General features: G+C 36.9%; 2 protein-coding genes across 2 annotated transcripts in view; one reads left to right on the top strand and one right to left on the bottom strand.

Annotated features, from left to right (window-relative positions):
* Positions 1-307: 307 nt before the first annotated feature.
* Positions 308-25,876, bottom strand: LOC109063139 (neutrophil cytosol factor 4-like). Its single transcript, XM_042748800.1, has 8 exons — positions 25,309-25,876; positions 24,843-24,927; positions 24,342-24,495; positions 22,301-22,371; positions 21,676-21,803; positions 16,475-16,523; positions 7,780-7,878; positions 308-466 (listed from the first exon to the last, which is right to left on the bottom strand). The coding sequence occupies exons 1-8, from the start codon at positions 25,338-25,340 to the stop codon at positions 344-346; spliced, it is 741 nt and encodes a 246-aa protein (XP_042604734.1). The 5' UTR covers positions 25,341-25,876; the 3' UTR covers positions 308-343.
* The window catches only part of LOC109063140 (parvalbumin-7), a 30,476-nt gene continuing 12,041 nt past the window's right edge, over positions 7,770-26,204 (top strand). The window contains exon 1 of the mRNA XM_042748802.1: positions 7,770-7,971. The gene's annotated coding sequence lies outside the window, so the exon portion shown is untranslated. The remainder of the gene's footprint in view (positions 7,972-26,204) is intronic.

Here is a 26,204-nt window from a genome sequence, read left to right as displayed (position 1 = left end):
GGGAAAGCAGATCTTCATAAGACGGTTGAATAGAGAGATCTTCCTCAACACATATGTCCCTACAGCAGAAAATAAATACAGCATCAGCTGAGAAATAGTCAGTGGGGGTTGCCAGGTGTTGTGATGTGGTTGCTAAGATGTTTTTGTGTGTTTATAGACGATTAAAAGGATAATGTTTTTAGATGAACTGACAATGCACATGTGTGCGTGTGTGTGTGTGTGTGTGTGTGTGTGTGTGTGTGGTTTGTGTGTTGTGTTGTGTGTGGTGTTGTGTGTGTGTGGTGTGACCTTGTTTCGATGGCCTCTGGCTGCAGGCGATAGCAGCGCAGGCAGGCGTAATGAACTACTGATCATGATTCCCGCTCTTGGAAGCTCCGCCCTCTTCGTCAGAGTCACTCTCGGGAAGAGGTTTAATAATGTTCACGAAAGACTCGGGAAAGATTCCAGTTTTGTCCCTCACTGTGCCCTACAGAAAGAAGAAACACAGCATGAGCAGAGGAAGACCTGTCTGTCTGTCTGTCTATCTATCTATCTATCTATCTATCTATCTCTGAGATGGTTTCTTTTATCTGCAGGAGAGATGAACTGATGTGACAGGTGGAGGGACACAATAATGCAAGGGTATTCATTCATTCAAGTGGGAGGAATAATGATTGCTACGTCCCTGATCTTCAGACACATTAGGTGCATTCAAGAAAAAAAAAAAAGTACTTTATCTTACAATTAAACATGCTATTAACTACATGATCTTTCTCTTTCACCTCATCTCATGCCTAATAAATATACATTATTTTCCACTCCATCTCTATCTCAACATCAAATTCATTTGCTCTCTCTCTTTCTGTCCCTGGAATTCAATTCAGGTCAAATCGTTCTCTTTATTGTCATGATCTGAAAAGATTGCAGGTATCTAACTCATAAAAACCATGTGTATAAGTGAGTTAGTGTCCAGATCGGATCTTCTCACTCTCAGTTTCACACTCCTTCAAACACACACTCTAAAACCTAACTGTCTCTCATCTTCTCCTTTGATGTCTATATCTTTCTTTTTAGTGCTCTCTTAATCACTTTATCCTTTAAATTATTCCCTTCTTCCTTTCTTTGGTGAATACCTTTATATATAATGTACTTCTGATGCTGTATCTCCACCTAGAGTAATGTATATTTTTAGGTATTTTTACATACAGTGTACACACACATTTTAATTTGGATACATGCTGAATTTATAATATCAATGTATTAAGTTGAAACCCTCTTACATTTGAAAACATTAGAGATGTACAAATCTTTGTGAAACCTCTGAGGTCAGTCAGAACTGAAATTGCCAGATCCTTTGCAAAAGTAAGTCGCTTTTAATGGCAAATTTAATTACAGATAAATTTCAGATGTGACTAATAAAATTTACATACAAGCATGAAATGTATGTAAAATACACTGACAATGTAAAATTAATGTGTTTGTGTTATATAAAGGACATTCCTATAGCACAAACAGTTCAAGGTCATGGGTTCAATTCCCAGAGAATACATGAACTAATTAAATGTAGACCCTAAATGCAAATTAAAAATTTAAATAGAAAATTATCTAAATATTACTTATACATTAACAGTACTAGTAATATATATCAATTTGTAGTATATATTTATTTGTAATTATTATTATTACTACTACTACTACAGTAGGTAGACATCCAAAACGTCGTTTCTACAATTACTACACTGCCTGTAGGTAGACATCCAAAACGTCGATTAAACCGAACGCTCGTACCGACGCGCGGCCACGTCTCGCATTATGCATGTGCAGCTTTTGACCACGAGTGGCGCTTTAATCACACGTTTCATAAACAAGGCACAAAAGTTTTCGGCAAATAGACGTCAGTTGTGCATCGCTGATGTGTCAAAATTTGCGGCGCAGTCAGGGAAAATGAAAGAAAAAACATATAGTTAAAAATATTTAATATTCACAGATGAAAGTTGTTTTATGAGTTATATGATTCTTAGAAGAATTCAGCAGGAAAATGTCAAGGCTATATGAGCTGTGCTTATATTTCTCCTCCAATTGCATTAAAAATTTACATAGAAAGTATCTTAAATGGACTGTGTATCATTAGTCGGTTGTTGTAGCTAGGCTTTGCGTGTTTTTATAAATTAGTTTCTTTATTTTAGTAAAGCGTAAGGCACTGTATAATTTCAGCTCCCATTATTTAGAGGCCTAATTAAAACAAGAAAGCGAATAAATTAAACCTGCACTGATTTAACTAAATCATTGCAACTCTAAAGAATGGATGGATTAATAAAACCGTCCTCACTTATCAACAAAGTGCACACGATGTAAAAAAAATAAAAATAAAAAGAGCTTCATTAATTGACAACTTCAGTGATTTTAAATGGAGTCTTCTTTGCTTTGCTTTCATATAATTTAAGAAAAAGTAAAAAATAAATAAATAAAATAAATAAATAAATTCCAGCCCGCATTTAAATGCAGGTTTGTATAATATTCCGTAAAATATCAGTGCAAGATTTGCTCTGCATGATGCTGAGTGCACACAGCATTTATTCTTATTTGTCTACATATTTTATCTTCGTTACAAAATCTTGTTTGGTTTTTATTTTGGATAATTGCATGTAAAAAATATTTACTTTGTAATGCATATGCAAAATGTGAATTATTATTTATATTCAAGTGTTTGTGCAAAAATTATTAAATGCGCATGCATGACAGGAAGGGGAGGCGCCCTCTAGATCACGTAATTTTTCCTAATAATGAAATAACTGAAAATTGTGGCGTCTCACATACATGAGAAATATATCTACAGAAAGCTTAAAAATGTATTTAAAAAGAATCAATTCAAAACGAAAGCATTATGTAATCTGTGAAGGTTGTATTTCTGTTTAAAGGCGGCGTCCATGTGGAGAGAGTCAGCACTGTCAATTTCATCTTGCAGGCCGACAAGAAAACATTTGTTTATTAATAAATAATTAAAATGTCTCCTTTTTCATAATTATTAGGCTATTTCTGCCTGTGCTTTGTGACGAACTTAATGCATGTTCTTGAGCGTGGAATATATTAAGGCTGGATTATAGTTGTAAATTTAATATATACTTGCGATTAGTTGAATAATGACAAATGAGCGACTAGTAACTAGAAAAAATCTTACGTGGGAAGCAGACCTATTAAATACCATCTAGACATCTCTGTTAAAGTTTTTAAAAAAATTTTATGCTCTGCGTTTGCATAAATTCTTCCTTCAGAGCGGTCTGTAATGGATAGATGCCTTACTGATTTTCCTCTGAAACACAAAAAGCGAAAATTGAAATAAAATAAATATTTAATGTTTAGAGAATGATTGGGTAGCAAGAATTCACGCATGTAAACATATTTAGCTATAAGCTAAATGATACACATAATCTCTCCGATCAAGAAGACTATAATGGACGGCAATAGTCAAAAGCGGGATGTTACAGGCTAGTTCTCAAGATAATTTGTCTTCTTTTACTGGCTTATTTTCCAGGGTTAAAAGCATAGTTTAAACAGATACAGCACATTCTACGTAACCGCAGTCGCAATATAATGCATTCACACAAATGCCAATCTTACAGTGAGGCAACTTCATCTGTATCTGATTTTGAATGACGCAGAAATCTGTAACCAAAGGCAACCGATCTGGTAGATTAAAATAACTGATTTAAACTGTTATTTTCATCACAAACAAAATATTTTCAACCGAAAGCAGCAAGGACACCTTTTAATTTGACAACATTAGTTTGGCCAGGGGGAGGACAGACAGTCCGCACACAATAGCCTAATACCATTTGAAAATGCTGCCATTTTTACTTATATATTTATTTGTGGCGAGCGTATGGCTATTATAGACATAACATTTTCACACCAATACGGCCTCCTAGTGAACGAATGAAACTGGTATCTGTCATGGGCAGCTTTCTTAGTGATTAACTGCCGGGCGGGAAATTGTTGCGGCTCCAATCACACACTATTATGCACAGTGAGAGATGTTCAAGCCCTATGAAGCCAAGGAGTCTGTGTAGACGGAGTTAGACGGTGTTTTTTATGACTACAAAATAATTGATATAAAGTGACTAAAATGAGCACATGCCTAAATGCGGAAGGCTTGAAGTGAAATATAGACTAGAGACTGGTTAGCCTACGCGGTCTGTACTCCGTCCGACACGACTCCCCGAGCCTGCCAGTTTGGTTCGACAGCCTGAGCAGTGGATAGCATAATGGGCCATAAAAATCCTATATTTTGTATCATTCAAAACTTGTTTGAACCATTTCTTTGTCATTTGAATATTGATTTTTAAGTAGGGAGCCAACAAAAAAAAAAAAAATCAGTTTAAATTGTAAATCAGATTTTTGTGAAAATATCAGAAGATTTTTTGGGCCATGTACTTATGCACTAAGAGCGCCCTAATGCAACGAAAGTTTTTTTTTTTTTTAAGTTAAAATTTAACTTCCTCTGAAATTAAGTTACAATAACTAATAAACTTTCTGCACGCGCTATACAGTGATCCCAACATTTAGAGTGATCAAACTTTCTTTAAAGTTGTCCTACCTACGGTTTTGGAAGTCAACATTTGAAGTGATCAAACCTTTCACTAAAAGTTGTCCTAAAACCTGTTATTCTGCAAGTTTGAAACCCTCCTTAAGACTGTCCATATGCAAAGAGCAGAGAAATTCCACACCTTTATCTCGACCCCCACAAGTTATACCAGAACCCCAGCCCCTCAGCTGAACAGAACTGGTCTGTTTTATTTGGCTGTGAGGGAACAGTGTGTTGTCATGTTGTACAGGTTTGAAGCAGCTGCCTGCACTTCCCTTGGTATATATGGCGCTTTTATTCGTATTTTCCCGCAGCCCATATTATTATTTTTCACTGAGATAAAATAATAACAAATTATCAATTGATAATTAATCATTATTTTGCCAAAATCATTTGTTGTTGTGAGCATTAGGCGTTTGCGGAAGGCTTTAAGACCAGTAGGAATCTATCCGTCAGCTGCTCCAGCTTCCTGGCGCACTTGGGACTCGCGCAAACTGACTAACATTTTAGCAAGGCAGGAAAACATTCAGTCTGCCTGAAAGGAGCGCATTCATTGTCCAGTTAATGGGTTAGCTGGTGGGGTGTTTGAGCTAACATCGGTACGATCTTGTATGGCCCTCGAGGATCTGTCATAAGGCGGAGCCGCTCCAACAGTAAAGGAATGAGATATTTGGGACGAAGGAGTGGGGCATCCGAGCAAACACAACGGAAACCAAAAGCTCGTAAAACAATGCTATGATGCAAAAGTCATGCTAACTGATTAATTCACAATAGAAATAATTTAATAAAATTTTTTTTTTCGAATTCTAACTTTGAATTTCAAAAAAACTACTATTAACCTGACTTTATCAAAAAAAATGCGTCACGGAGTTTATAAGTGAAACGGTAAAAGTCCAGTGCATCCTAGCCTAAATGAACTTGTATCTTGAGGGGGGGACGCCGAACCAATACAATTAAAGCGAAACAGGCGGTATAAATAACCAACCATACTGGGTAAATCCACACCAAGGAAGAGATGACCACAACACACTGGTAGACCCGACAAAACGACTGAAACCTTAATACATGCACCATAACAAGTATTAGAGGACAACAAGGCATGTACTGAATGATTAATAAACACGAACAAGGTCTGAACATGACAAGTAAGGGAGAAGTAGTAATATAACGTGGGCAAAAACCCGAAATAATAATAATTAAAAATAATTTAAAGCCTATAGGCTACATTATGTTGGGCTTATCTCTATCTCGGTGGACAAATCCAAACATGTTGCCCATTTTGAAGCTAAACTCTCTTATTCATTAGGTAAAATAGGCTTTGGATTTCACACGTGTTTCAGTATACATTTAAAAATAAAAAATATAAAATCATACTCAGCAAAATATATACAAAGAGGCCCGGCTGCCCCCGGGCTGCATGGTGGTTCTCGGTGAAACGACTACTGTTTGCAATGAATATGTGTGCATGAGGCACCAGCGCTGATCAAGAAGTAACACCACAATTATTGGTTGTCACACAGTAAAGGCATAATCCAAAAATGCAAAGTGTTAGCAGTTTGAAAAATCAAGAATAATGCGAACAGAGTTAATAAAATTATTTGTAAATGCTGGACCGATTCCTCATTTGGCTCTGCAAATGGAACCTGAAGATTATTATTATTATTATTATTATTATTTTAAACCGTATAGAATGAACAGAAATGAAAACATTTATATATCGTATATATATATATATAATGACTGTTTAAAAACAATAGCATGCATAAGAGCCATTTGTGTAAAGGTTTATTTTTTATTTTTTTGATGTGAGTAGACTGTAGCCTGAGACTATCCTATTTTTGGTAGGCGCTTAAGGATGTTATAATGTATATTATAATGTTATTGTTGTTTTCGTCTTCCTTTCCATTCTACACCTGCATTCCACACCTGAAGTAGTTTCATGAAAATGGAGAGGAGTCCCGAGACACAGGATGGTCGACGACAGACCAAGACGGAGCCGGAGAGACGAGGGAGACCAAACGGAGCCAGTGGACACGACGACAGACCGAGACGGAGCCGGAGAGACGAGGGAGACCAAACGGAGCCAGTGGACAGATGGGCCACGGTGAAGAGGAGAGCGCTAGGTGCCATGGTGGAGCCGATGGGTCAACGGGCCGAGGCGGAGTCTGGGGCTTAGAGGCTGGAGACGGAGTCAAGGGATACTCCAGCCACGGCAATGCTGGAGGATGGCAGTCCCACGGAGCTCACACCGTGCTGATAGTGGGCTGAGGGCGAGAAGAGGGGCTGTCTGACAACATCGGAGGAGGAGGCAGGGGTTGGGGTGGGGGGTCGTCGGGCATTTGTGAGCCTTCAGGCTTTCAGGGCTGGACTTGGAAACTGCATCCTGCATACGGTGTTCAAACTTGCGTCATTGAATGAGCAGAGCGCGTCGTCCGGGTAGCTGGTGGTGTTAGCTAACATCAGGTACAGTCTTGTATGGCCCTCGAGAGATCTGTCTCCCTGCTCCAACAGTAGGATGAGATATTTGGGACGAAGGAGGGGATCCATGAGGCAGAACACAACGGAAACAAAAACAAACGGGGGAAAACACCCTGATATACTGTATGCTGGTCGGGTCTTCTGTAACGATATGCTGCCAGAAATGACGGAGACATAAGTAAGCGAAACAGTCTTTAATAAATCCACAATACTGGGTAAATCCACACCAGGAAGGAAGAATGACACACAAACACAACTGGTAGACCCGACAAACACAGACTGAAACTTAAATACATGACATAACAAGGTAATTGAGAGGAACACAGGTGTACTGAATGAAAAAAATAAATAAAAAAAACAAGAACAAAAAAAAGAAAATAAAAAAAAGAACAGAAATGGGGCAAAAACACGACAAAACAGGTCCATGATCCTGACAGTTACCACATGAAGCACATTTTTATTTTAACCCTATTTTCAGTGTAGTTTAAGAAGCACCTATTAGAAGCAACATTACAGAGACACACACATATATAAATGTATGTTTGCTATAATCACACTTACACACAAATGCTTCCAAACAAAAATGAGATCATGTTGCTCCATCCTTTTTCTCTCTCCCTCCCTTTTTCTCTCTTACAAACCCTCCTCCCTATCTCTCTCTCCTCCTGCCTACCTATCCTCTTCTAACTTTCTCTCTGCTTCTATCCTGTTATCCCTCTCTCTCTCCATCTCTCTCTCACCTCCAGCCAGTCTGCGTTGACTCTCCGCAAGAGGAAGATTACGTCTCCAGCCTTCAGATTCAGCTCCAGGCGTCCACTGCCGCTGAAGTCAAACACCGCCTAACACACACACAGCGAGGACACGCAAGCGGGAAACACACACCAACGGAGAGAAAAAGAGCGAAACACGTCCTGAGTGAGATCGAGCTGCAGGTAGGAGATACTCATTCTTTAAGGACATTAAAGAGAGTGAATGAAAGGAAAAGATGAGAGTGTTGGATGAATTAAGATGAGAGGATGCTTGTAAGAAAAAAAGAAAACTACTTTAAAAAGTGGCAATACGAGATTCAGGAGTGAAGATGCTATTCACAAGAAGTGAGAAGTGAAGAGATACATTTTTTATTTTTTTATTTTTTGACACCAGTTAAATAGTACTGTGGAAATAATAAGTGTTTAAGGTTTTTTTTTTTTTTTTTGTCTTTTTTTTTTTTAGTCTTGCACCATGGTACTTTCAGTGAATACCATGGCATTCTTCTAAGCATATTGTTTAAAACATGTCCAATAACTGGCTATTGTAACAGATAGTAATACAATGTTTTGTTGTACATGTGTGACTGCAAAATAATTTTAGAACATGTCATTTGAAAAATACCACAGTTTTATCATAGTACTATGATAAATGTATCGTACATGTACTATGAAAAAACTATAAAAATGAAAAAAACTGTATGAAAAATGTAATGAAAAAACTGTATTCTTAGACATTTGCCATGACCTAAATGCGTTTGGATAGGTACAAAGATAATACCATGGTATTACCATGGTTTTATTTGAAGGAAACCATGTTTAATTAACATATCCAAATATCATACTTTTTGAGATTATACTGAAATCTCAGGAAATCTCTGATACTTTAAGGTATTTCAAAGATTAACACGGTGTTGCTATTGTGTGTCCAGATTCCATGTTTTTTGGGCATGTTTTAGGGTAAATATTATGGTGCATTTATATTTTAATCATTCACATGAATATATTAACTTTTGGACATATATTTTGAAACAAGAATACCATGGCAATCAGTAAATTACAATGGTGGAAGTCCAAAAACTATAACTAAAAAATACCAGAAAAAATTAGAATTTCCACAATATGCTTTTAATATATATTCATTGAACCATAGTGCAAGTCCATTTAATATTATATAATATTATTTATATTAATAATTTATATTAATATTATATAATATTATTTTATATATATAAAATAAAACACCAGAAGTCAACTGAAGATCCCAACATAATAGAAAACCAAATTCTGTGAATAAAAGTGCTGTTAAGTGCAGGTTGTTTACACATCATAATTACAAAAACGGAAAACAAAAATAATGTGATGCAGAAGAATAAGTGGAAATGCATAACAGAAGAGGAGAGTGTGATGTGAGATATACGTGATGAAGAGGAGTGATGTGTAATAGAGAGGTGAACAGTGGAGAAAACGTGTGTCCTCCAATGTCAATGTCAATCCTTCAAGCTTAGTTAAATCCAAAGAAACCAAGGTCAATTACTGCATAAAAGCTCTTGCATATCTCAAGAGACTGAATGGAGCTCTCAAATTTCTCGATTTGTTCAAATAGATGTTTCTTTTAAAATTTCTTCTGAAAATTACACACCAGAGGCATAGAGTAAGAATATATTATATATATATATATATATATATATATATATCTATATATATATATATATATATATATATATATATATAGTTAATTTTCTAACAATATTTAAATTTTATCATTTTATACATGTAATATATAAACTCAAATATGCACGCTGCTGCACTGCACTATGGCCACGGATCGCTGTAGTTTCTATCTAGTGTACTGGTGTTTCAAAGTGCTGTGTGTAACTGTATGATAACACACTTCTTCTATGTGTGCGTGTGTGTGATAGGCATGAGTGGGCATCTGTTCTCACTCTGCCATCTCTGTTTAGATAATGCTGTAAATCTGCTGAGCTGTGGGTCGCTTGGTTTGTTTGCATGAGTAGGAGTGTGTACTGTAGGTGACTTAGACATGTTAGATGTTACCAGCTAATTACATCTTGGCAGTTGCTTTAAGTGTGAGCATGCATGTGTGTATGTCCGTGCACACTCGTAGGCAGCTTCTGAACAGAAAGATACAATTTGTGCCAAAACTCGATGTGAAAATCTCCACAAAGTCAACAGTACAGAGCAAGTATCTGAGCGCAGGCTCAGTAGCATCAGATGAAGAAACTATTTTAATACCATTGCTGCTGTGAAACCCTAAAAATGGCTTTTAGGTCATTTGTGTGGGCTAACTTTGTTATATAGTGCAGGAAAGTAAATCAGTGTAATAATTGGCTTCTTCAGCCACACCACGGTAAAGTTAAAATTAGACTATTTTAAGCAAATGGAATTTTGTTTTCCGATATTCCTTTTGAAAAAGGACAATGCAAATTAACATTCAGAAATGTGACACAACCCGACAATACTCGAAAAATCCCGTTATAACCAACAAACTGCAGGATGTCGGACTAATATAAAAAATGAACAACAAAATAACACCTTTCTTACTCATATTGGACTACGTTTTCTTTTGCGCCTAGTTTCTTGTCTTTTTATTACATGGTTAAACCACACTGGAAATAAAACAAGACTTGGAAATGTGTGAGAATGTGCCACAAACACACTCTGCTATGTGGAAATGTGACAAAGCAATTTCCTTCCCCCCGTTTTCCCAATGTAATATATGTGCTAATTAGAGTAGCGCTGAGAAAAGCTCTCAGTAGCATTAGCATTGCCACTGTACCCTGCAAGGTAGCACTCTTTTGAAACTCATCTTCTTTTTATTGTCTTTTTCCACAGTCTTCTGCAGTCGCTTCATCTTGAACTACTAAACATACAGGCTACATTCAAACTTTCTATATAATTTCAGTCACTGATTTTGGTAAACATTATACTTAAAGGAACAGTTCACCCAAAAATGAAAATTCTGTCAGAATCCGCTCAAGACCAAGTTGTTCCAAACCAGTTTGACTTTCTTCTCGGGAACACAAAAGAAGATGCTGTGAAGAATATTTTTGTATATACAATGGAAGTCAATGGGGTCCAAACAAAACATTGGAAGTTTCAATTTTGGGTTAAATATTCTTTTAAGAAATTTTGATTTAAATTTCAGATTACATTATAGAATGTTCATCATTTAAAAAAGCGATGATGAAACCACAGTATTTGTATACTGATCAGTCTACTTTCCTGCACTCATTTACATACTGAATTGTGATTGGTCTTTTATCTCTTCTATATATTCTACCTTATATAGTCACCTTCTAAAAAGTGTTGTCGCTTTATCAAGCCAACAGAAAACAACATCTCCGCTGAGTGTCATGACAGCAGTGTAATTCGTTTACAAACAAGCAAAGCCTAAACTATTAGCTTTCCTATAACTTTAACACTATTAATGCGCTAGTATACATCTCCAAAATGTTTGTTAAAAAGTGCTTGATAGAAAAGACTTCACATGTGAATAATTGTGCACAAACACTTGATAAAAATTTTGAAAAGTGCAGACTGACATTCTAAATCAAGCATCTCAAAAAGACGTCCTTTAAACATCCAAACGGTAATATTTTATAGCCATTGCATCAAAAAAATATGTCTTCCAGATGAAAACAAATATATTTAATAGACACTTGGGTGAAATATATGTGTTTTCAGGCAATCCAGTTAGCAATAAGTCAGCATATTAGCTGAAAACTACAAATTAAGTGATATGAAGACCTCAGGGCTTGCGCTGCACTCGATACTGAAGAGAACTAGGTTAAGAACAAACCGAGATAGATAGACTAAAAAAGCCTAAAAATAAGTTTATGATGAATAAACTATAATCTACAAATACCAAAAATGTCAACTATTAACAAAAAAAAAAAGAAAAAAGAAAAGAAAAAGAAAAGCCAACTAAAGACACATTTAACCAAAATTATACTCAAACACAAATGGCTATCAATCTCTTTCACTTAGCAGCACTCTATTGAAGGGGTCTTTCCTGTTTGGTCATATTCAGAGAGTTGTTTCTGCACAGGATCAAGGAGTCATAGAACATCTCTAATTATAGCACGACTCTGGGGGTCACAAAGCACTCTGATTTCAATTAGGGAGTCAATGACCTCCGAAATGAGCTCATTATCACGTGGCCAGCCAAAAGGGAGGAGAGGGAGGTGTTTTTTCCTACCTAAATGAGTAACCCAGATTGGCTCTTCTCAACTGGGGGATCAGAGCAGAATATAAAGAGAAGAGCTCACTCTCTGGGGCCATGACACATGACAAAGGAGTCTAACCAAGAATGGGTGTCAGTTATTAACCTGCTTATCAATGTTTATAAAAGTCATTAATTTGCAAATGTAATAGGTGAAATACTAAGAACTTGAAATTGAATCAACAAAAAGTATGCTAAAATAAATACCTCTCTTTTATCAGACGGATAACCATCCAAAACAAGAACTCTGGGACTCTCGCCCCCAAGCTATCAGCCAAGATCAGGTGTGAAATAGCTGTCCTTTGCAAAGCGGGCCATGAAAATAACCGTGAAAATACAATAATGCGCAAGTGTGAATGCATATAATCAGTAATAGCTGACTTTAATGCTTAAAACTTTATTATATGTGACTATATAATGCTTAAAATATCTTCTCTTAGATCGCTCATACCGGTAACAGTATTTCTGATAGCCAAAGTGAAGGACTCTAATGGAAGCAGATCTATTGAAACATTATCTCCAATCTCTTTATAATGGCTCACTCTTACTGTCTAAACTCCTTACAGTGATACTGAAGAAAGAAAAGGCTTTGATTTTCAATCAAGCTCTCTGTCTTGTGTCTTATGAGTCCCAGGAAATGGCCATATAATTCTCAGAGCAATCACACAACAAATGAAGTAACAGATTCTGTGATGTCTATATGACACTTTTATCTGAAAATGCACATTTTTGACTACAGCATCAGTGTCATTTGAGAAACCTGGATTAATTTAATCATTCTCATGTCAGTCCAAACCTCTCTGACTTGAGAATATGTGGCACGCAAAAGTATAAATTTTGAAGAATGTTCAAGCTGCTCTTTTCCAAAAATTAAAGCGGATGGGGACCAAGTGTAAAAAATGACAAAGCAGCACCATAACTGTGGATAACACGACTACACTATATCCCAAGTCTTCTGAAGCCATATGATAATGTTGCCAACATTTTTCACTGAAATTCTTGGTTTCCAAATTTACATTTAAACTTAAGCTTTTACATATTCAAACTTGCCATGTCACAATCTGATTTTTGATGCCACTGATTTCAAACCTGGTGTTCAAAAGATCTGGCATATAGAACGGAAGTCATATGAACAATTTTTATGGCATTTTTTAATGGTGGCCACTGAATGCTTTCTTTTTGTGGAAAAGAGCAGCATGAACATCCTGCTAAGCATCTCCTTTTGTTCTTTATGGAAGAAAATAAGTCAAACAGAATTGGAACAACATTGGAACAACATGATCTATCCCAAATAATAGCATCTTGCTCAAGGCTACAATAGTGACAGCTTATGAATCATCCCCTTTAAAGTTCGAACCTGCAGCCTTTCCCAGATATTTAACAGCAAACTGACACCACCTACATGTCTATCTTTCCCGGGCTTGCTTTCCAGATCTTTTGTTGTTATTTCTGCTATTATGAGAAGTGTAATCTATCACTTTCTCTCTCTCCCGGCCACATGTCCACAACAGAATAAGGCAGGAGTCTCTTCCGCTGTTATCTCCATGTGGAGAGCAGTGTGCTTTGAATCATTTGCTCTCACATGAGTGTATGAAGACAAATGTCCAGCACCATGTGAGATTTATCAGCACACCTGCTACATCGATCTACATCAGGACGGGCCATCATGAGAGAAATGTTTTGAGGAGATAATAAAAGAAGGATGTGTTTGTTGGAAGTGTGTCAAGGTTGAAAAGCATTACAGAATTTGAACTTTGGGCTCAACCAATGGCATTTCGAATAACTTGGGATTAACTGTTTGTCTAAATGGTGGTCTAATGGAAGACAGAGAAAATGGGAATCAACCCAATTTTATGAGAAAATTATTTCACGAGGTGGCAATTTTGTATAAATTTATATGGTGAGATTTGTTCAAAAACGTCAGATTTTTAGAAGAACGTACAAAAACATACAAATGAGATAATAAAGGGTAAAATAGTTTTGGATTGCCATGAGATTTTGTTGAATCAATCGTACACTCAACATCGCAAAATAAGGTTTATTTACAAACGCGCCACCTTGCTGAATGCAGGTATAGACATGATTTTATTTTATTTGAAATTTTTGGCAATTAAACTTTGACTCACACATGCACATTAAAATTCACACACCCTTCCGCCCTTAACTACAGATGGGCATGGGATATAAATCATGTTTTATGTCATTTCTTTGTGGTCACATCTGCTGTTGATGGAATGATAGAATGGCGATACGGTCTGACAGCATTGGAAGACACAAAGGAAAAATGGATGAAACTGTCTTGAAGGAGTGCAAGTACTCCAGAGGACAAAGAGCGAGGGATGCATTAAAGGATGGTGTGAGAAAGCGAAAGAAGAAAGCAAGACTGATGGGTGAACTCTGAGGGAAGAGTGGGAGAGATTAAAGGAGGGATCGAAGGATAAAGTGAAGAGTGGAACAAAGAGCAGAGAATATATTAAGACAAGGAGAAAGATAATAGAGGGAGGCTGAAGGAACGTGACTGAGAAGTAGGTGGAAGAAAGAGGGTGATAGAAAGCATTAAAGCACACAAAAATGATCCAAAATAGTCATAATTTATTCAACCCTCATGCGGTTCCAAACCCTTATGATATTTTCTTCCATAAAATACAAAAGGAAATATTATGAAGAATGTCCTGGTTGCTCTTTTCCATCCATCGCTATTGGATGGAAAAGAGCAACCAGGACATTCTTCATAATTTTTCCTTATGATTGAGGCTTTTGAGCTTCAAAAAGTGAGTAAGTGACGTGACATACAGCCAAGTATGGTGACCCATACTCAGAATTCATGCTCTGCATTTAACCCATCAAAAACCCACACACTGAACACACACCCAAAACACACCCCAAACATTTATGCCCAAATGCTGCGGCACCCGGGGAGCAGTTGGTGGTTCGGTGCCTTGCTCAAGGGCACCTCAGCCATGGTATTGCTGGACTCTCTAACCACTAGGCCACGACTTCCCCAGTCGTAAGCAAAAGTAAAAGCAAAAAAAAGCAAAAGCAAGTTATCAGTAATCGATGAATTGAACGTATGAACTAGATCAGCCCGACTCGTGAACAAATTGTTCATATGAATTCATTCACAAATAGCTATTTTGAGTCTGATCTTTTGGTTTAGTAAGTTCAGTTGGTTCACAAACCCAGTGTTAACAAGTGGTTTATGAATCAAACCAATCTAGTTCACAAGTTCAACTCACTGATTCAATGATTCAGATATATATAATGCAAAAGTTGTATGTACTTCTATGGCACTCTTGTGTCTTTTTGCAGCTTGAAAAACTCTATTTGTTGGAACTGAGTGATCTGTATTTTATGTAAAATATCTTTTTTGTGTGTGTTTTGGAACAACATGAGGGTGAGTAAATGATCACAGATTTTTCTTTTTTTGGTGAACTATCCCTTAAAAAAGCAGCTCAGAAAAAAAAAGATAAAGAAATTAGCAAAAGAAGTAGAACAGGGCAGGAACCATTAATGGGCCAAAGATCTGACCTAGAAAACTGAAAGACACAGATGTCGCTTTCTTTGTCTGTATAAGAAGAATTTTACAGATTTAGTGACATCACTGTAAATCTATCAAATGATGAGTAATCAAACCACATAATTATGCTGTCATAGTATCTGGAAACTAGATTTTGACATTTCCACAAAAAAATCTGTGGAGTTTACTGACACGAACCTCGCTGGCATGATTGCCGGGGTGTTTTGGGTGGTTGCCAGGACTTGCTGTATGGATGCTGGGGTGTTCTGAGTGGATTTGAGTGGACTGCTGTGCAGTTGCTAGGGTATTCAGGGTAGTTGCTAGGGTGTTGTGGGTGGTGGTAGGTCAAAAAAATCGCACCCTCAAGTCTCTAAATATGACTTAGATGCTTCCTTCAATTGAAGCCTATGACAGTTTTTAGCCAAAATGTGTGATGAATAGTAACAGCACACTTTTCAACCATCTCAACAAGCTGCATCATTTTAGATATAATTTCTGTCTGTAACAAAAGTTACATACTGAAGTTTAAAGCTTACAGTTATGTGTTTGGTCACAACAAATTTGGTCAAAATGTTAATTTATTAATATTAATATTTCTAAATTAATATTTTCTACATAAATCTGTGCAAATTATAGATACATATTCAGAATTATCCATAAATGGAGCACACTGAATCACACAAAGCACACTGTAAGTGACACTGCAGCATTGCAGAAGAGTCTCGGCCTCCACAAAGTTCTATGTCATAATCTTCTGACAAAATGTGAGAGTTTTGAAACAAAAGATTGAGGTGTGTTGTGTAATAACCTCCTGACCAAATGTCAGAGCTTTGTGTGGTGGCTGCATGCATGAGCATGTAAGTATGTGTGTAGTATGTAGTGTGTAGGCTGTTACTGAAAGTGTTTCCAAGGAAACACTGGTATACCTCTGCTCTGGGTGCGGAGAATAGGTCCGTTTTGGGCTTCACGGTTTTTCTAGTAAAAGAGAGAGAGAGAGAAAAGAAAGAGCATTATGAACTTCAGATGAATAAACCTAAATGAGAATTTTAGTGCTCAGAAGTTCCTCTTTTGTGGCTCCAGGAACTTAGGTTATGTTTAATTTAGTGCTGTCAAAATTAGCGCGTTAACGCAAGAGATTAATTTTTCCAGTTTAAATATAATTCAGGGACAAGGCAAGGGTTGGCCACCCCACTCACAACTGCTGCTTCTGTCTCTCTTTTTTTTTCTAGAGAAAAATTGTTTCTTTAGATGCAGAACGTCTTTACGAACACATCAAACAGGCAGCTTTTCAGACATGCATTCCACTTCCCCTCAGCGACAGCCGCTAGTCAAACAAGCGTGGAAACGGTACAGAAGCTTCAGTAGAACAACAGTGAACTGTGGTCAGATGAGATGTTGTCAGGCAAATTGTCAGTACATACTGTACGTATTTTTCTGTCCTGTCAGCCGTTATACTGTGCTCGTAGAACGTGCTCTTCAATTGCATGCACAAATATGGCAGTGCACTGTATCCTGTATTATTTCATGTTAAAGTGTGAATAACCCAGCTGCTGTGATGTCTGTTTATCAAAGAACAAAAGTAAAAAAGAGCAAATCAATAACTATTTTTTGTAGCTTTAAAGATTCATCTATTTTTAATCTAGAATTTAGTGTTTGATTATTTGATTTCTGTATATTTCCTACTTGTGGAAGGGCACGGGTAAATATGACATTTATTATAATGGGTTTATGTGAAGATTGTTTTAAGTTCACTAAAATAAGTAGTTGTTATATTTTAAATTACAATTAGGGGCCAAGCACTGAAGGTGCTTAGGCACCTATTTATCCGTTAGCGTGATTTTCTTCTTCCCCCGGAAGTCTATGGCAGCCCACAGAACCGCTTGTGGGAAAGTTGTGAAATTTGGCACACATAGAGAGCAGTGAGAAAAGTCACCATAGCAAATTTGGAGTCTCTAACTCAAACTCTCTAGCGCCACCACTTGTCCAAAACTGCACTCATGTTTATGCTAATAACTTTTGAACCATAAGCCAGAAAATGAAAAATCTGTTTTTCCTCTGAATCGTTGGCTCATGAACTCCAAAATTCAAAAATAGCAAGGTTTAGTTTTTTTGCTATTTTTAATTGTTCGTAAAACCTACTTTTTCGAACTCGTCCTAGGCTGTTGCACCAATTGTCACGAAAATTGAACCAGATTATCTTCAGACAATGCTGGCAAAAAGTTATGGAATTCAAGTTGATTCGTCCAATCATTCTTAAATAACATGCAAAAGAATTCAACGAAAAGCACACAAAAATGCATGTGAGGCTATATCTCCGCAATGGTTAGGCATATTGAGACCAAACTTGGTGTGTGTTATAACAAGCATGACCTGAGACTACCTGCACAATTTCGGCACTGTGCCGCCTAGTGGTCAGGAGATATGAAAAATGCATATTTTTGCTTATAACTTCTGAATGGTTGGGCCAAAATTGACTGGTCTCTTTAGATTCGATGCATCATGCAAAGTTGAATGATATCCAATTTTCCCATGTCAGCTATTTATGACATCAGCCATTTTGAATTTTGTCATAAAATGCTAAAAATTACGAACACATTGATGTATCATTACGAAACTCGGTAAGCATCTTTGACACCATGCCCTGATGGTACTCAAAAAGTTTGGGTTCAGCGCCACCTTGTGGTTTAAAGTTATAATGACATTTATAAAAATGCTAATAACTTTTACCAAAAATACCATAATTTTACTGGACTGATGTTGATAGATTCCTTGGATCATGCTGAGAACATCGATACCAACTTTTACCATAATTGACTGAACTTCCTGTCCACCATTTTGATTTATGTTGAAAACCTACTTTTTCAAACTCCTCCTAGACCGTCAGTCCGATTTTCAATAAATTTGACTCGGATCATCTTCAGACTAAGCTGGCAAAAAGTTATGGATTTTGTGTCAATATAAGAAACGGTTCTCGTTTAGCACGTCAACGAATTTGCTGGAAAGATGCCAAACTGCATCTGAGGGCTGTATCTCTGCAACGCTTTGACATATTTACATCAAACTATATATGTGCCATTGTCACCTCAAACTGATCACGCCCAGGGACGCAGGAAGATGTTTTAGGTTGGGGGTGCTGTGCGCGCAGGGTAGGGGGGAGGGGGAGGTGTTATAGCAGGTATTTTAGTGATATGTTATTTAAACTGCAAATAGCTCAATTCTATTTATACACATAGGCGTAGCTTGACGCTTGTCAGTCAAACTTTGAAATACATTTGAGCATTTCTGTAGTAAACGTACAAAGTCACAATCCATGTAAGTTACCATTAAAAGCGTTTTTACTACGATAAGCGCAGCAGCAAGCGCGTGAGGTTGCCATGGCAACCAGATACATTGCACGCGTATTACTTGTAAAGGCCGCCCTGTCTATTTATGCTTCACTAGCAATAAACAGGTTGAATAGAATGCACCATAAACATGTTTGCCAACAGAATCGCAAAGTAGATTTTAAGCAAATCAACGAGTGAATTACCCACTGCTTTAAAACAGATATCTTTTGGACATTATTAAAGTTAAATGCACAGGAACACAAACACATTTAGTAACGTTAAATCTTACTGAAAATGGCCGATTAAGCAGTTTATATTCTGAAATATATAAATAGGTTGTGTTCTGTGTGCATTAAATTACATTTGGATGTAAATGGTCCTTTTTTCTGACATAAATGTAAAACACTGAGCTGCTAAGGGAGAGTCTAATGAATCAACTTTATGACGCTGTCAGGGTCTGGAGTCGGGCATCTAGCTTCGTCTGTCTTTATTTTGGTTAGGTACAGATTCCTCTGCAGTTTTTGTATGTTGTAAAAAAAAGAAAAAAAAATAGTTGCAGTTAACTGCACCTCAGCATTGTAATACATTATAAACCAGTTGAGTGCAAATTAAGTGTAAATTTTAATTCAAATTATTAAATGGATGCCACCTTATTGGGAAAAAAGCCCTCCCTAATCCTACCCAATACTTAATTTTCAACTTTTTGATGCTTTTCCGATGTGATTTGAAGTTTGAAAAGGGAGAAAAAAAGTTCGCCAAAAGGCAGATCCGAACCCAGTTCGATCGCATCAAAATGGATAGAATTACACCCACTTTACCATCTACACCACTGAATTTAACAATTGGCTGCCGCCTTATATAATCTTGACTAGCACAATCACAATCTGCCACAAATACCAGCTACTTGCATTTTTTTAAATGTAAAATAGATGCCGATTTTTTTTCTTTTTTTCCAACATTTAAACAGTTGCCCACAAAAAACAGGGGGTGCTGCAGCACCCTCAGCACCCCCACTCAACTAGCCCATGACCACACAACAAAAAATATGATCATGTGCACCTAGTCAAGTAGGGCTGGGCGATATATCTAACGATATGATCATGTGCATCTAGTCAGTAAATCTGGTTCCTTGATTAGCGCTAAATCGTCATCACATGCTTTCAAATGGAGCGGCATTTAATAGACAGAGCCGTAGATCACTGACAAGGTACGCAATATCGCGTTCATTATCGAAGGCGATTCATCTGGGATAATGAACGCGATATTGCGTAGCTTTTCAGTGATCTACAGCTCTGTCTATTAAATGCCGCTCCATTTGAAAGCAGGTGATGGCGATTTAGCGCTAATCAAGGAAAGTGGTTTCAAAATATTCCTTGGGTCATGCCGACAACATAGATAACTTCCTGTCCGCCATTTTGATGTATGTTGAAAACATACTTTTTCGAACTCCTCCTCGACCGTTGGTCCAATTTTCACCAAAATCGAGTCAGGTTATTTTCCGACTGTAGTGACAAAACATTATGGATTTCGTGTTGATAAGCGAAACCATTTTAAAACAGTGCTGCTACAAATTTTAGGCACAGTGCCAAACTGCATCTGAGGCTGAATCTCTGCAAATATTTGACATATTGATACAAAACTTTGTATGTGCCATTATCACCTCACCCTGACCATGCCACTTTCATTTGGTAACAGCGCCACCTATTGGTCAAGACTAATAAACCATTCATTAACTGTTAATTATTAAATTTCCAAAAATGCTAATAACTTTTGATTGCATTAGGCTATTGTAATGAAACTGGTATGAAAATATTCCTTGGGTCATGCCGACAACATAGTTACCAATTTTGCCATAGTCAGCCGAACTTCCTGTCCGCCATTTTGATTTATGTTGAAAACCTACTTTTTTTTAACTTCTCATCAACCGTTGGTTAGATTTTCACCAAAATCGAGTCAGATGATCTTAAGACTGTGGTGACAAAAAGTTATGGATTTTGTGTCGATAAACGAAAGAGTTTTTGTACAGCGCCACTACAAATTTAAGGCATAGTGCCAAACTGCATCTGAGGCTGTATCTCTGCAAACATTTGACATATCGACACCAAACTTTGTATTTACCATTATCACCTCACACTGACCATGCCACATTAATTTGGTAACAGCGCCACCTATTGGTCAAAAGTGATAAGCCAAGAAATCATATTACTAGTGGTTGTATTTATGATTTTTCAGCCATTTTGACTAAAATAATCTTAAAATGGTTTTAATTACTCATTAACTGCATGCAATTGCTGCAGTTGGTCTGAGGCTTGCTTTTGTAGTGCTTGGCGCCGTAATTGGTGCTTGCAGCTATATTTAATATTGAAATTGATAAATAAAAAATACAATAAATAAAATAAAAAAGAACACATTAAACAAATAAAAAAAATAAAAAAAGTGCAATTATTTTTTTTTTAATTGATTGACAGCACTATCATTATTGTGTATCATCATTCATTTAAATCAATTTTGGATATTTATCCAAAAACTCCTTAGCTCAGATAAAATGGTCTTAGAACATTTGATTTGGATCTTGTCAAACCACCTACTTTGAGACATTATTGAACTCTTATAGTCACAGGAGCAGTTAAATTTTCCACTTGCTCTCTATTTAATCACATAAAACAAGAAATTAAACGCATAGACATGATTAACAGAGCCAAAAAACTTTTCTATTGAATAACGGCAGCAGAAAGTTATCCTGTAAAAGTATGCAGTGAAGTATTGAAAGTAGAAATGAGGGAATGTGGGTAGGCTCCTACACTCTGCGTGTGGGGGGCCGCAGGCGGCGCAGGGCCCGGGGGACCTGTTGGCTGTCCGACTCGGTCTGGTAGAAAAACATCCGTATCAGATCATCCAAGAGTACCCAGGTAGGCAGACAAAGCAACCTCTAAAGAACAGAGAGATTTAGTTTAGACTTGTTTAGTAGGATGTTTTTAGCTGAAAATTAAGATGAATGTCATATTTAAATACAGTATTGAATGCTATTGAACAGAAAATGGCATTTGAGATGTTACGAAAACTACACTGTGGTGGGAATTTCCATGACTTTTAGAATAAAGAACAATATGTGCTTTATATCTACACATTTTCTTGAATTTAACAGGCTCAAAAGTTCCCATAGTTGAAGAATCACCCTTAAATTAAATCAAAACTGACAAGTTAAGCTGACAGAGAGTGACTTAGGTTTTGAAAAAAAGAGAAGTAACAAAAATAGGAACTGTTTTTTTTTTTCTTCTTCTGGTAATTCAACACAGTGCTGTTCATACTGCAAACACTGCAACCCCTAAAACACACGACTGCAACAATTACCAAGCACAACTCCCACCAACGCAATATGACTGTGATACAACCGAAAGCATTTAAGAAATTTCAAGACTGACTCACCTTCATGTAATTGTTGAGCTCTGGGATTCTGCTCTCTGCAATCTCCTTTTTGTTTCCCATAAACACCTTACCTGTGGCGAAACAAACAAGCGCCAGAAATAAGTATAATCTAGTCTCAAAACAAATTAGTTTGTAAACTAAACAATCAAAAGCTAGCCGAATCTCTTTAGTGCTAACGCTAATTAGCACTTAGCGTAATGTCTGCTCAAACATTACACTAAATTACTTTCTCATTTGTATTTTTGATTTCACCCAACGGGAATGTTAATAATGTGCAAAGTGAACAACAATTAGAGGTCTGTCATTAGAGTCAGAGGGTCATTCTCAAAAGCACTTTTGAAAAAGATTTAGAGGGATCCATTCATACAAGTTGGTTTGAATCCAATTTTTAACATCATTTTTGGCACATGGCTATGCAATAATTCAAACTTAAATCTTCTAATTCTCATCGCTGTCTCTTAATCGGCCTATCCTTTCTAATAAGCTTCTTTATTATAAATCTGCATTAACTAAGCATTAGTTAGATCTGAATGGCACAAGCAAAGCAAGGAGACGTCCCTTTATAGTGCATCAGAGCAGACATTGCTAATGACATAAACATACAAATTACAATTACCATTCCATAACATAACATAACAAAATCAAAAATACACATTAGTCATCAGTCATCATTAATAAAGAAAAGATTAATTATCAGGTTTAGCTGACAGGGAGCTTTGAAGAAGCTTCGGGGGAAAGTCACAGAGAAACACCGAATTCTTTGGGCTTGCAGGCTTTAGGTGACCTTAGGGTGCCAAAGAACAACCTCTCCTTCCTTTTGAATTCAATTATACACATAACCGTTTGGTCAAAGACAGAGAAGGGTACGTTCAGTGAAAAAGAACACAAGACAAAGAGAAAGAGGCATAAGACATAAGGCTGATTAAAAAGGGATCAGAAAAGAGGTTAAAGACATTAGAGACTACAGAATGAAACAAGAGTAGATGACACTACTACGATGACATAGATGGCGTTATTACTTCTTCTATAGGGTTGATGCTGAATGAAGCACTGGTTTATATTCCATTTAAAAATATGATTGTTGATGATGTTTGGTTCTGACAAGTCTCAGGTGGTCTCAGACCTTTGGGGCCTTTCAAACTAATTCAAAAAATTTGAAAACTGCATTTCCTTGTGCGTGCAAATATTTGTGTGTGGATAGATGAAATGAATGTAGACGAGGACAAGAAGACAATGGTGGCGGTGTCAGTGTCGGTAAAAAGGATGCTACTCATCTCATTTTCCTGGCAATACAATGCTATTACCTTTATCTGTCTCTTGTCTCTGCTGTTCTCCATCCCAATCATAGAAGTTCTAGTTAATCAATAACTCTGTGGGAAACACTTAAAGTACTCAAAGTCCACCTAAGAAGTGAACTTTGACTCTGGAGGAACAGCAAATGTGGGACAGTGGAAGGGAGTGTAGCTAAAGGGCTCGCACATGGTGTGATCCATGATCTGATATTTTGAAATACTTTTTTCCGGCCATGCAATTGGTTCCTGTATCTAGCTATGGGGTGTCCAATCCTGTTCCTGGAGGATGAGTATCCTGTAGAGTTTCAAATGAACCAATTCAAATGGAAAACAAATTCTTAGATTATGTAATATGTATGAAACATGTATACAGGTGCATCCACTACTGTGGAGATGACGATTCAGTAAAATTATTTGAGAAAAAATAAATATATAAAACTTTTAGAAAATGAAGGAGTGTATTTGGAGTGAAATACTCCGTCATACATCAAATTCGTTTTTTTGAGACTTCATGAGAGGTCATTTGTAGCATCACTAGCATGAGAATCCAACTTTTTAGCAGTGTAAATAAGTCAGAATGCATGAAATAGCATTAGACATCCCCTCTAAGCACCCAGAGTAGTATAGACGGCACAACGGTATTTAGCTGCAGTGTGTATGTGGCCTGTGCTAATGAACCTAGATTTCCCCAGGGCTCTACATCGCTGTTGTTTTAGATGATGCTGTGCAACAGCGGCTTAGTCACAGACCTGGCAGGTTAGGTAGTTGGCAGGTGTAGTATCCCGGCTGGGTTTCAGCTGAGTACTTAAGCTCCAAACTCTGGTGCAGAGCGAAGAATTGACGATACCTTCTGTAGATCAGATATTTACTGTTGCCTTTGGTCTTCACCTCAATTACGAACCTCTATAAGAAGGTGATAAAGAACAAACAAGTCAAAAACTTATGCAGTATGCATTAGTTATGTTATGCAGTAGTTTATGAAATAAAACACTGAAAGTGACACAACTGCAAAAGACATCAGGTTGACAGGTGTGTACATAGACAAACAAATAGAAAAAAATAATAATGTAAGCATGTGTCCCCTTGACAAAATTTAAGACATTTTGCACATATGGCATTTAATAGTATTTTGTTGTTGGATGCTGTTGGTTAAAAATAAACCACAGGTAATAGGCAGACTATAACGCAGACACATTAGGAAAGACTACAGGAAAGGTCAACTACAGGGGTTCAGGTCTGTGGAAACTCACATAGTAAACAATGAAACCTTTCTTTTCCTCAATATCAGCAATAGTTGCAGTGACTGGAATGTTGTCTGGAAGCTGGTCGAAATCACTGTCAGGTGAACAAATGTTACATACATTTTGATTAGCAGAGAAAATATGTCCTGAAATATGTTTTTTTAATCAATGTTACAGTAATTAATTACATGGTGGACTAGTCTTGTCTAGTATACTATAGGCTTAGTCAATTACACTAAACTGAGACTAGTCTGTTGTTCCATAGTACACTCCATCCAAAACAGGTAGCCTACTACTGTATAGAATAATAACTACACCACAGCATAGTATTTTAAATTATAGCTACAAGTTACAACTGGAAAAGTACACAAATACTACGCCCTGAATGCGACGCTAGGACGCAGGAACCTCGGCTTTGATTCCATGAATATTCCCGAGTAAATAATAATAAAAAAAGGGAGATGATTTCGCTCACCTTTCATCGCGCAGCTGTTGCGGGAGAGACATGCTTGATGATGCGGGATTCAGAGCTCTTCAGACGCTCACAGACAGAGAGACAGATAGAGTGGGATTAGTTGAGTAAAGTGGAAGTGGTTTTCTGAGGCGGGTTTACAGAGGCACGTATACACTAAAGGGGAACTGAAAGAGTCAGTGAGGGACTTTAGCATGAGGACTTCACAAACTAACGTGGAGAACACCGGTATGAAGAGGCGTTTAAAATGTTTCAAGTTAAAGCAAATTTGAAATGTTTTTTACTTGACGTGAGTAGGCTAATAATAATAATAAAAACGCTCAGCGAGGCGCGACGCAAAGACCAAGAGTTTCCATGTGTTTTTAGTGTCACCATGGATGGAGTTGCAAAAATATTGAATGTTTCGCTCCAATCTATCATTGGTCGGCTAAACAAATAGTCCAACCCTTAAGCCGCGCTATTGATTGAACCAATGTTGCCAATTCAGGTAGCAAAAAAAAGTAAGAAAAAAAAAGAAAAGAAAACAACAACTGAATTTTGATATGGCCACAATGTTAACTTTTTTCATTGGTAAAATACTATTATCTCTCTCTCTCTCTCTCTCTCTCTCTCTCACACACACACACACACACACACACACACACACACATATATATATATATTATATATATATATATATATATATATATATATATATATATATATAAAACTAAAAATACTCCTAATACCAATTTGGGAAACCTGTTTGAAAACAATAGTTAATTTTGCATTTTTATTTGGTGCCGCTGTAGCCAGAAATCACACACATAATTTAAAAGGTTTACAAATCAAATTTTGTCATTTAGCCAATTAAAAAAAGTATAAAATAAAATAAAATAAACAGCTAAATGTTTTAAAAT

This window comes from Cyprinus carpio, chromosome B22 (assembly GCF_018340385.1).
Source record: "Cyprinus carpio isolate SPL01 chromosome B22, ASM1834038v1, whole genome shotgun sequence".
In the NCBI taxonomy this organism is placed as follows: Eukaryota; Metazoa; Chordata; class Actinopteri; order Cypriniformes; family Cyprinidae; genus Cyprinus; species Cyprinus carpio.
This window is presented reverse-complemented; position numbering and strand designations above follow the sequence as displayed.

Bases quoted from the DNA above. Each gene is read 5' to 3' on its own strand.
- LOC109063139 (XM_042748800.1), bottom strand. From the start codon at position 25,340: ATGTCTCTCCCGCAACAGCTGCGCGATGAAAG. The intron at 16,524-21,675 runs GTAGGAGCCTAC...CTCTTTTACTAG, and splicing joins CGGCCCCCCACACGCAGAGT to AAAAACCGTGAAGCCCAAAA. The intron at 467-7,779 runs GTGAGAGAGAGA...TTCTTTCTGTAG, and splicing joins TCAACGCAGACTGGCTGGAG to GGCACAGTGAGGGACAAAAC.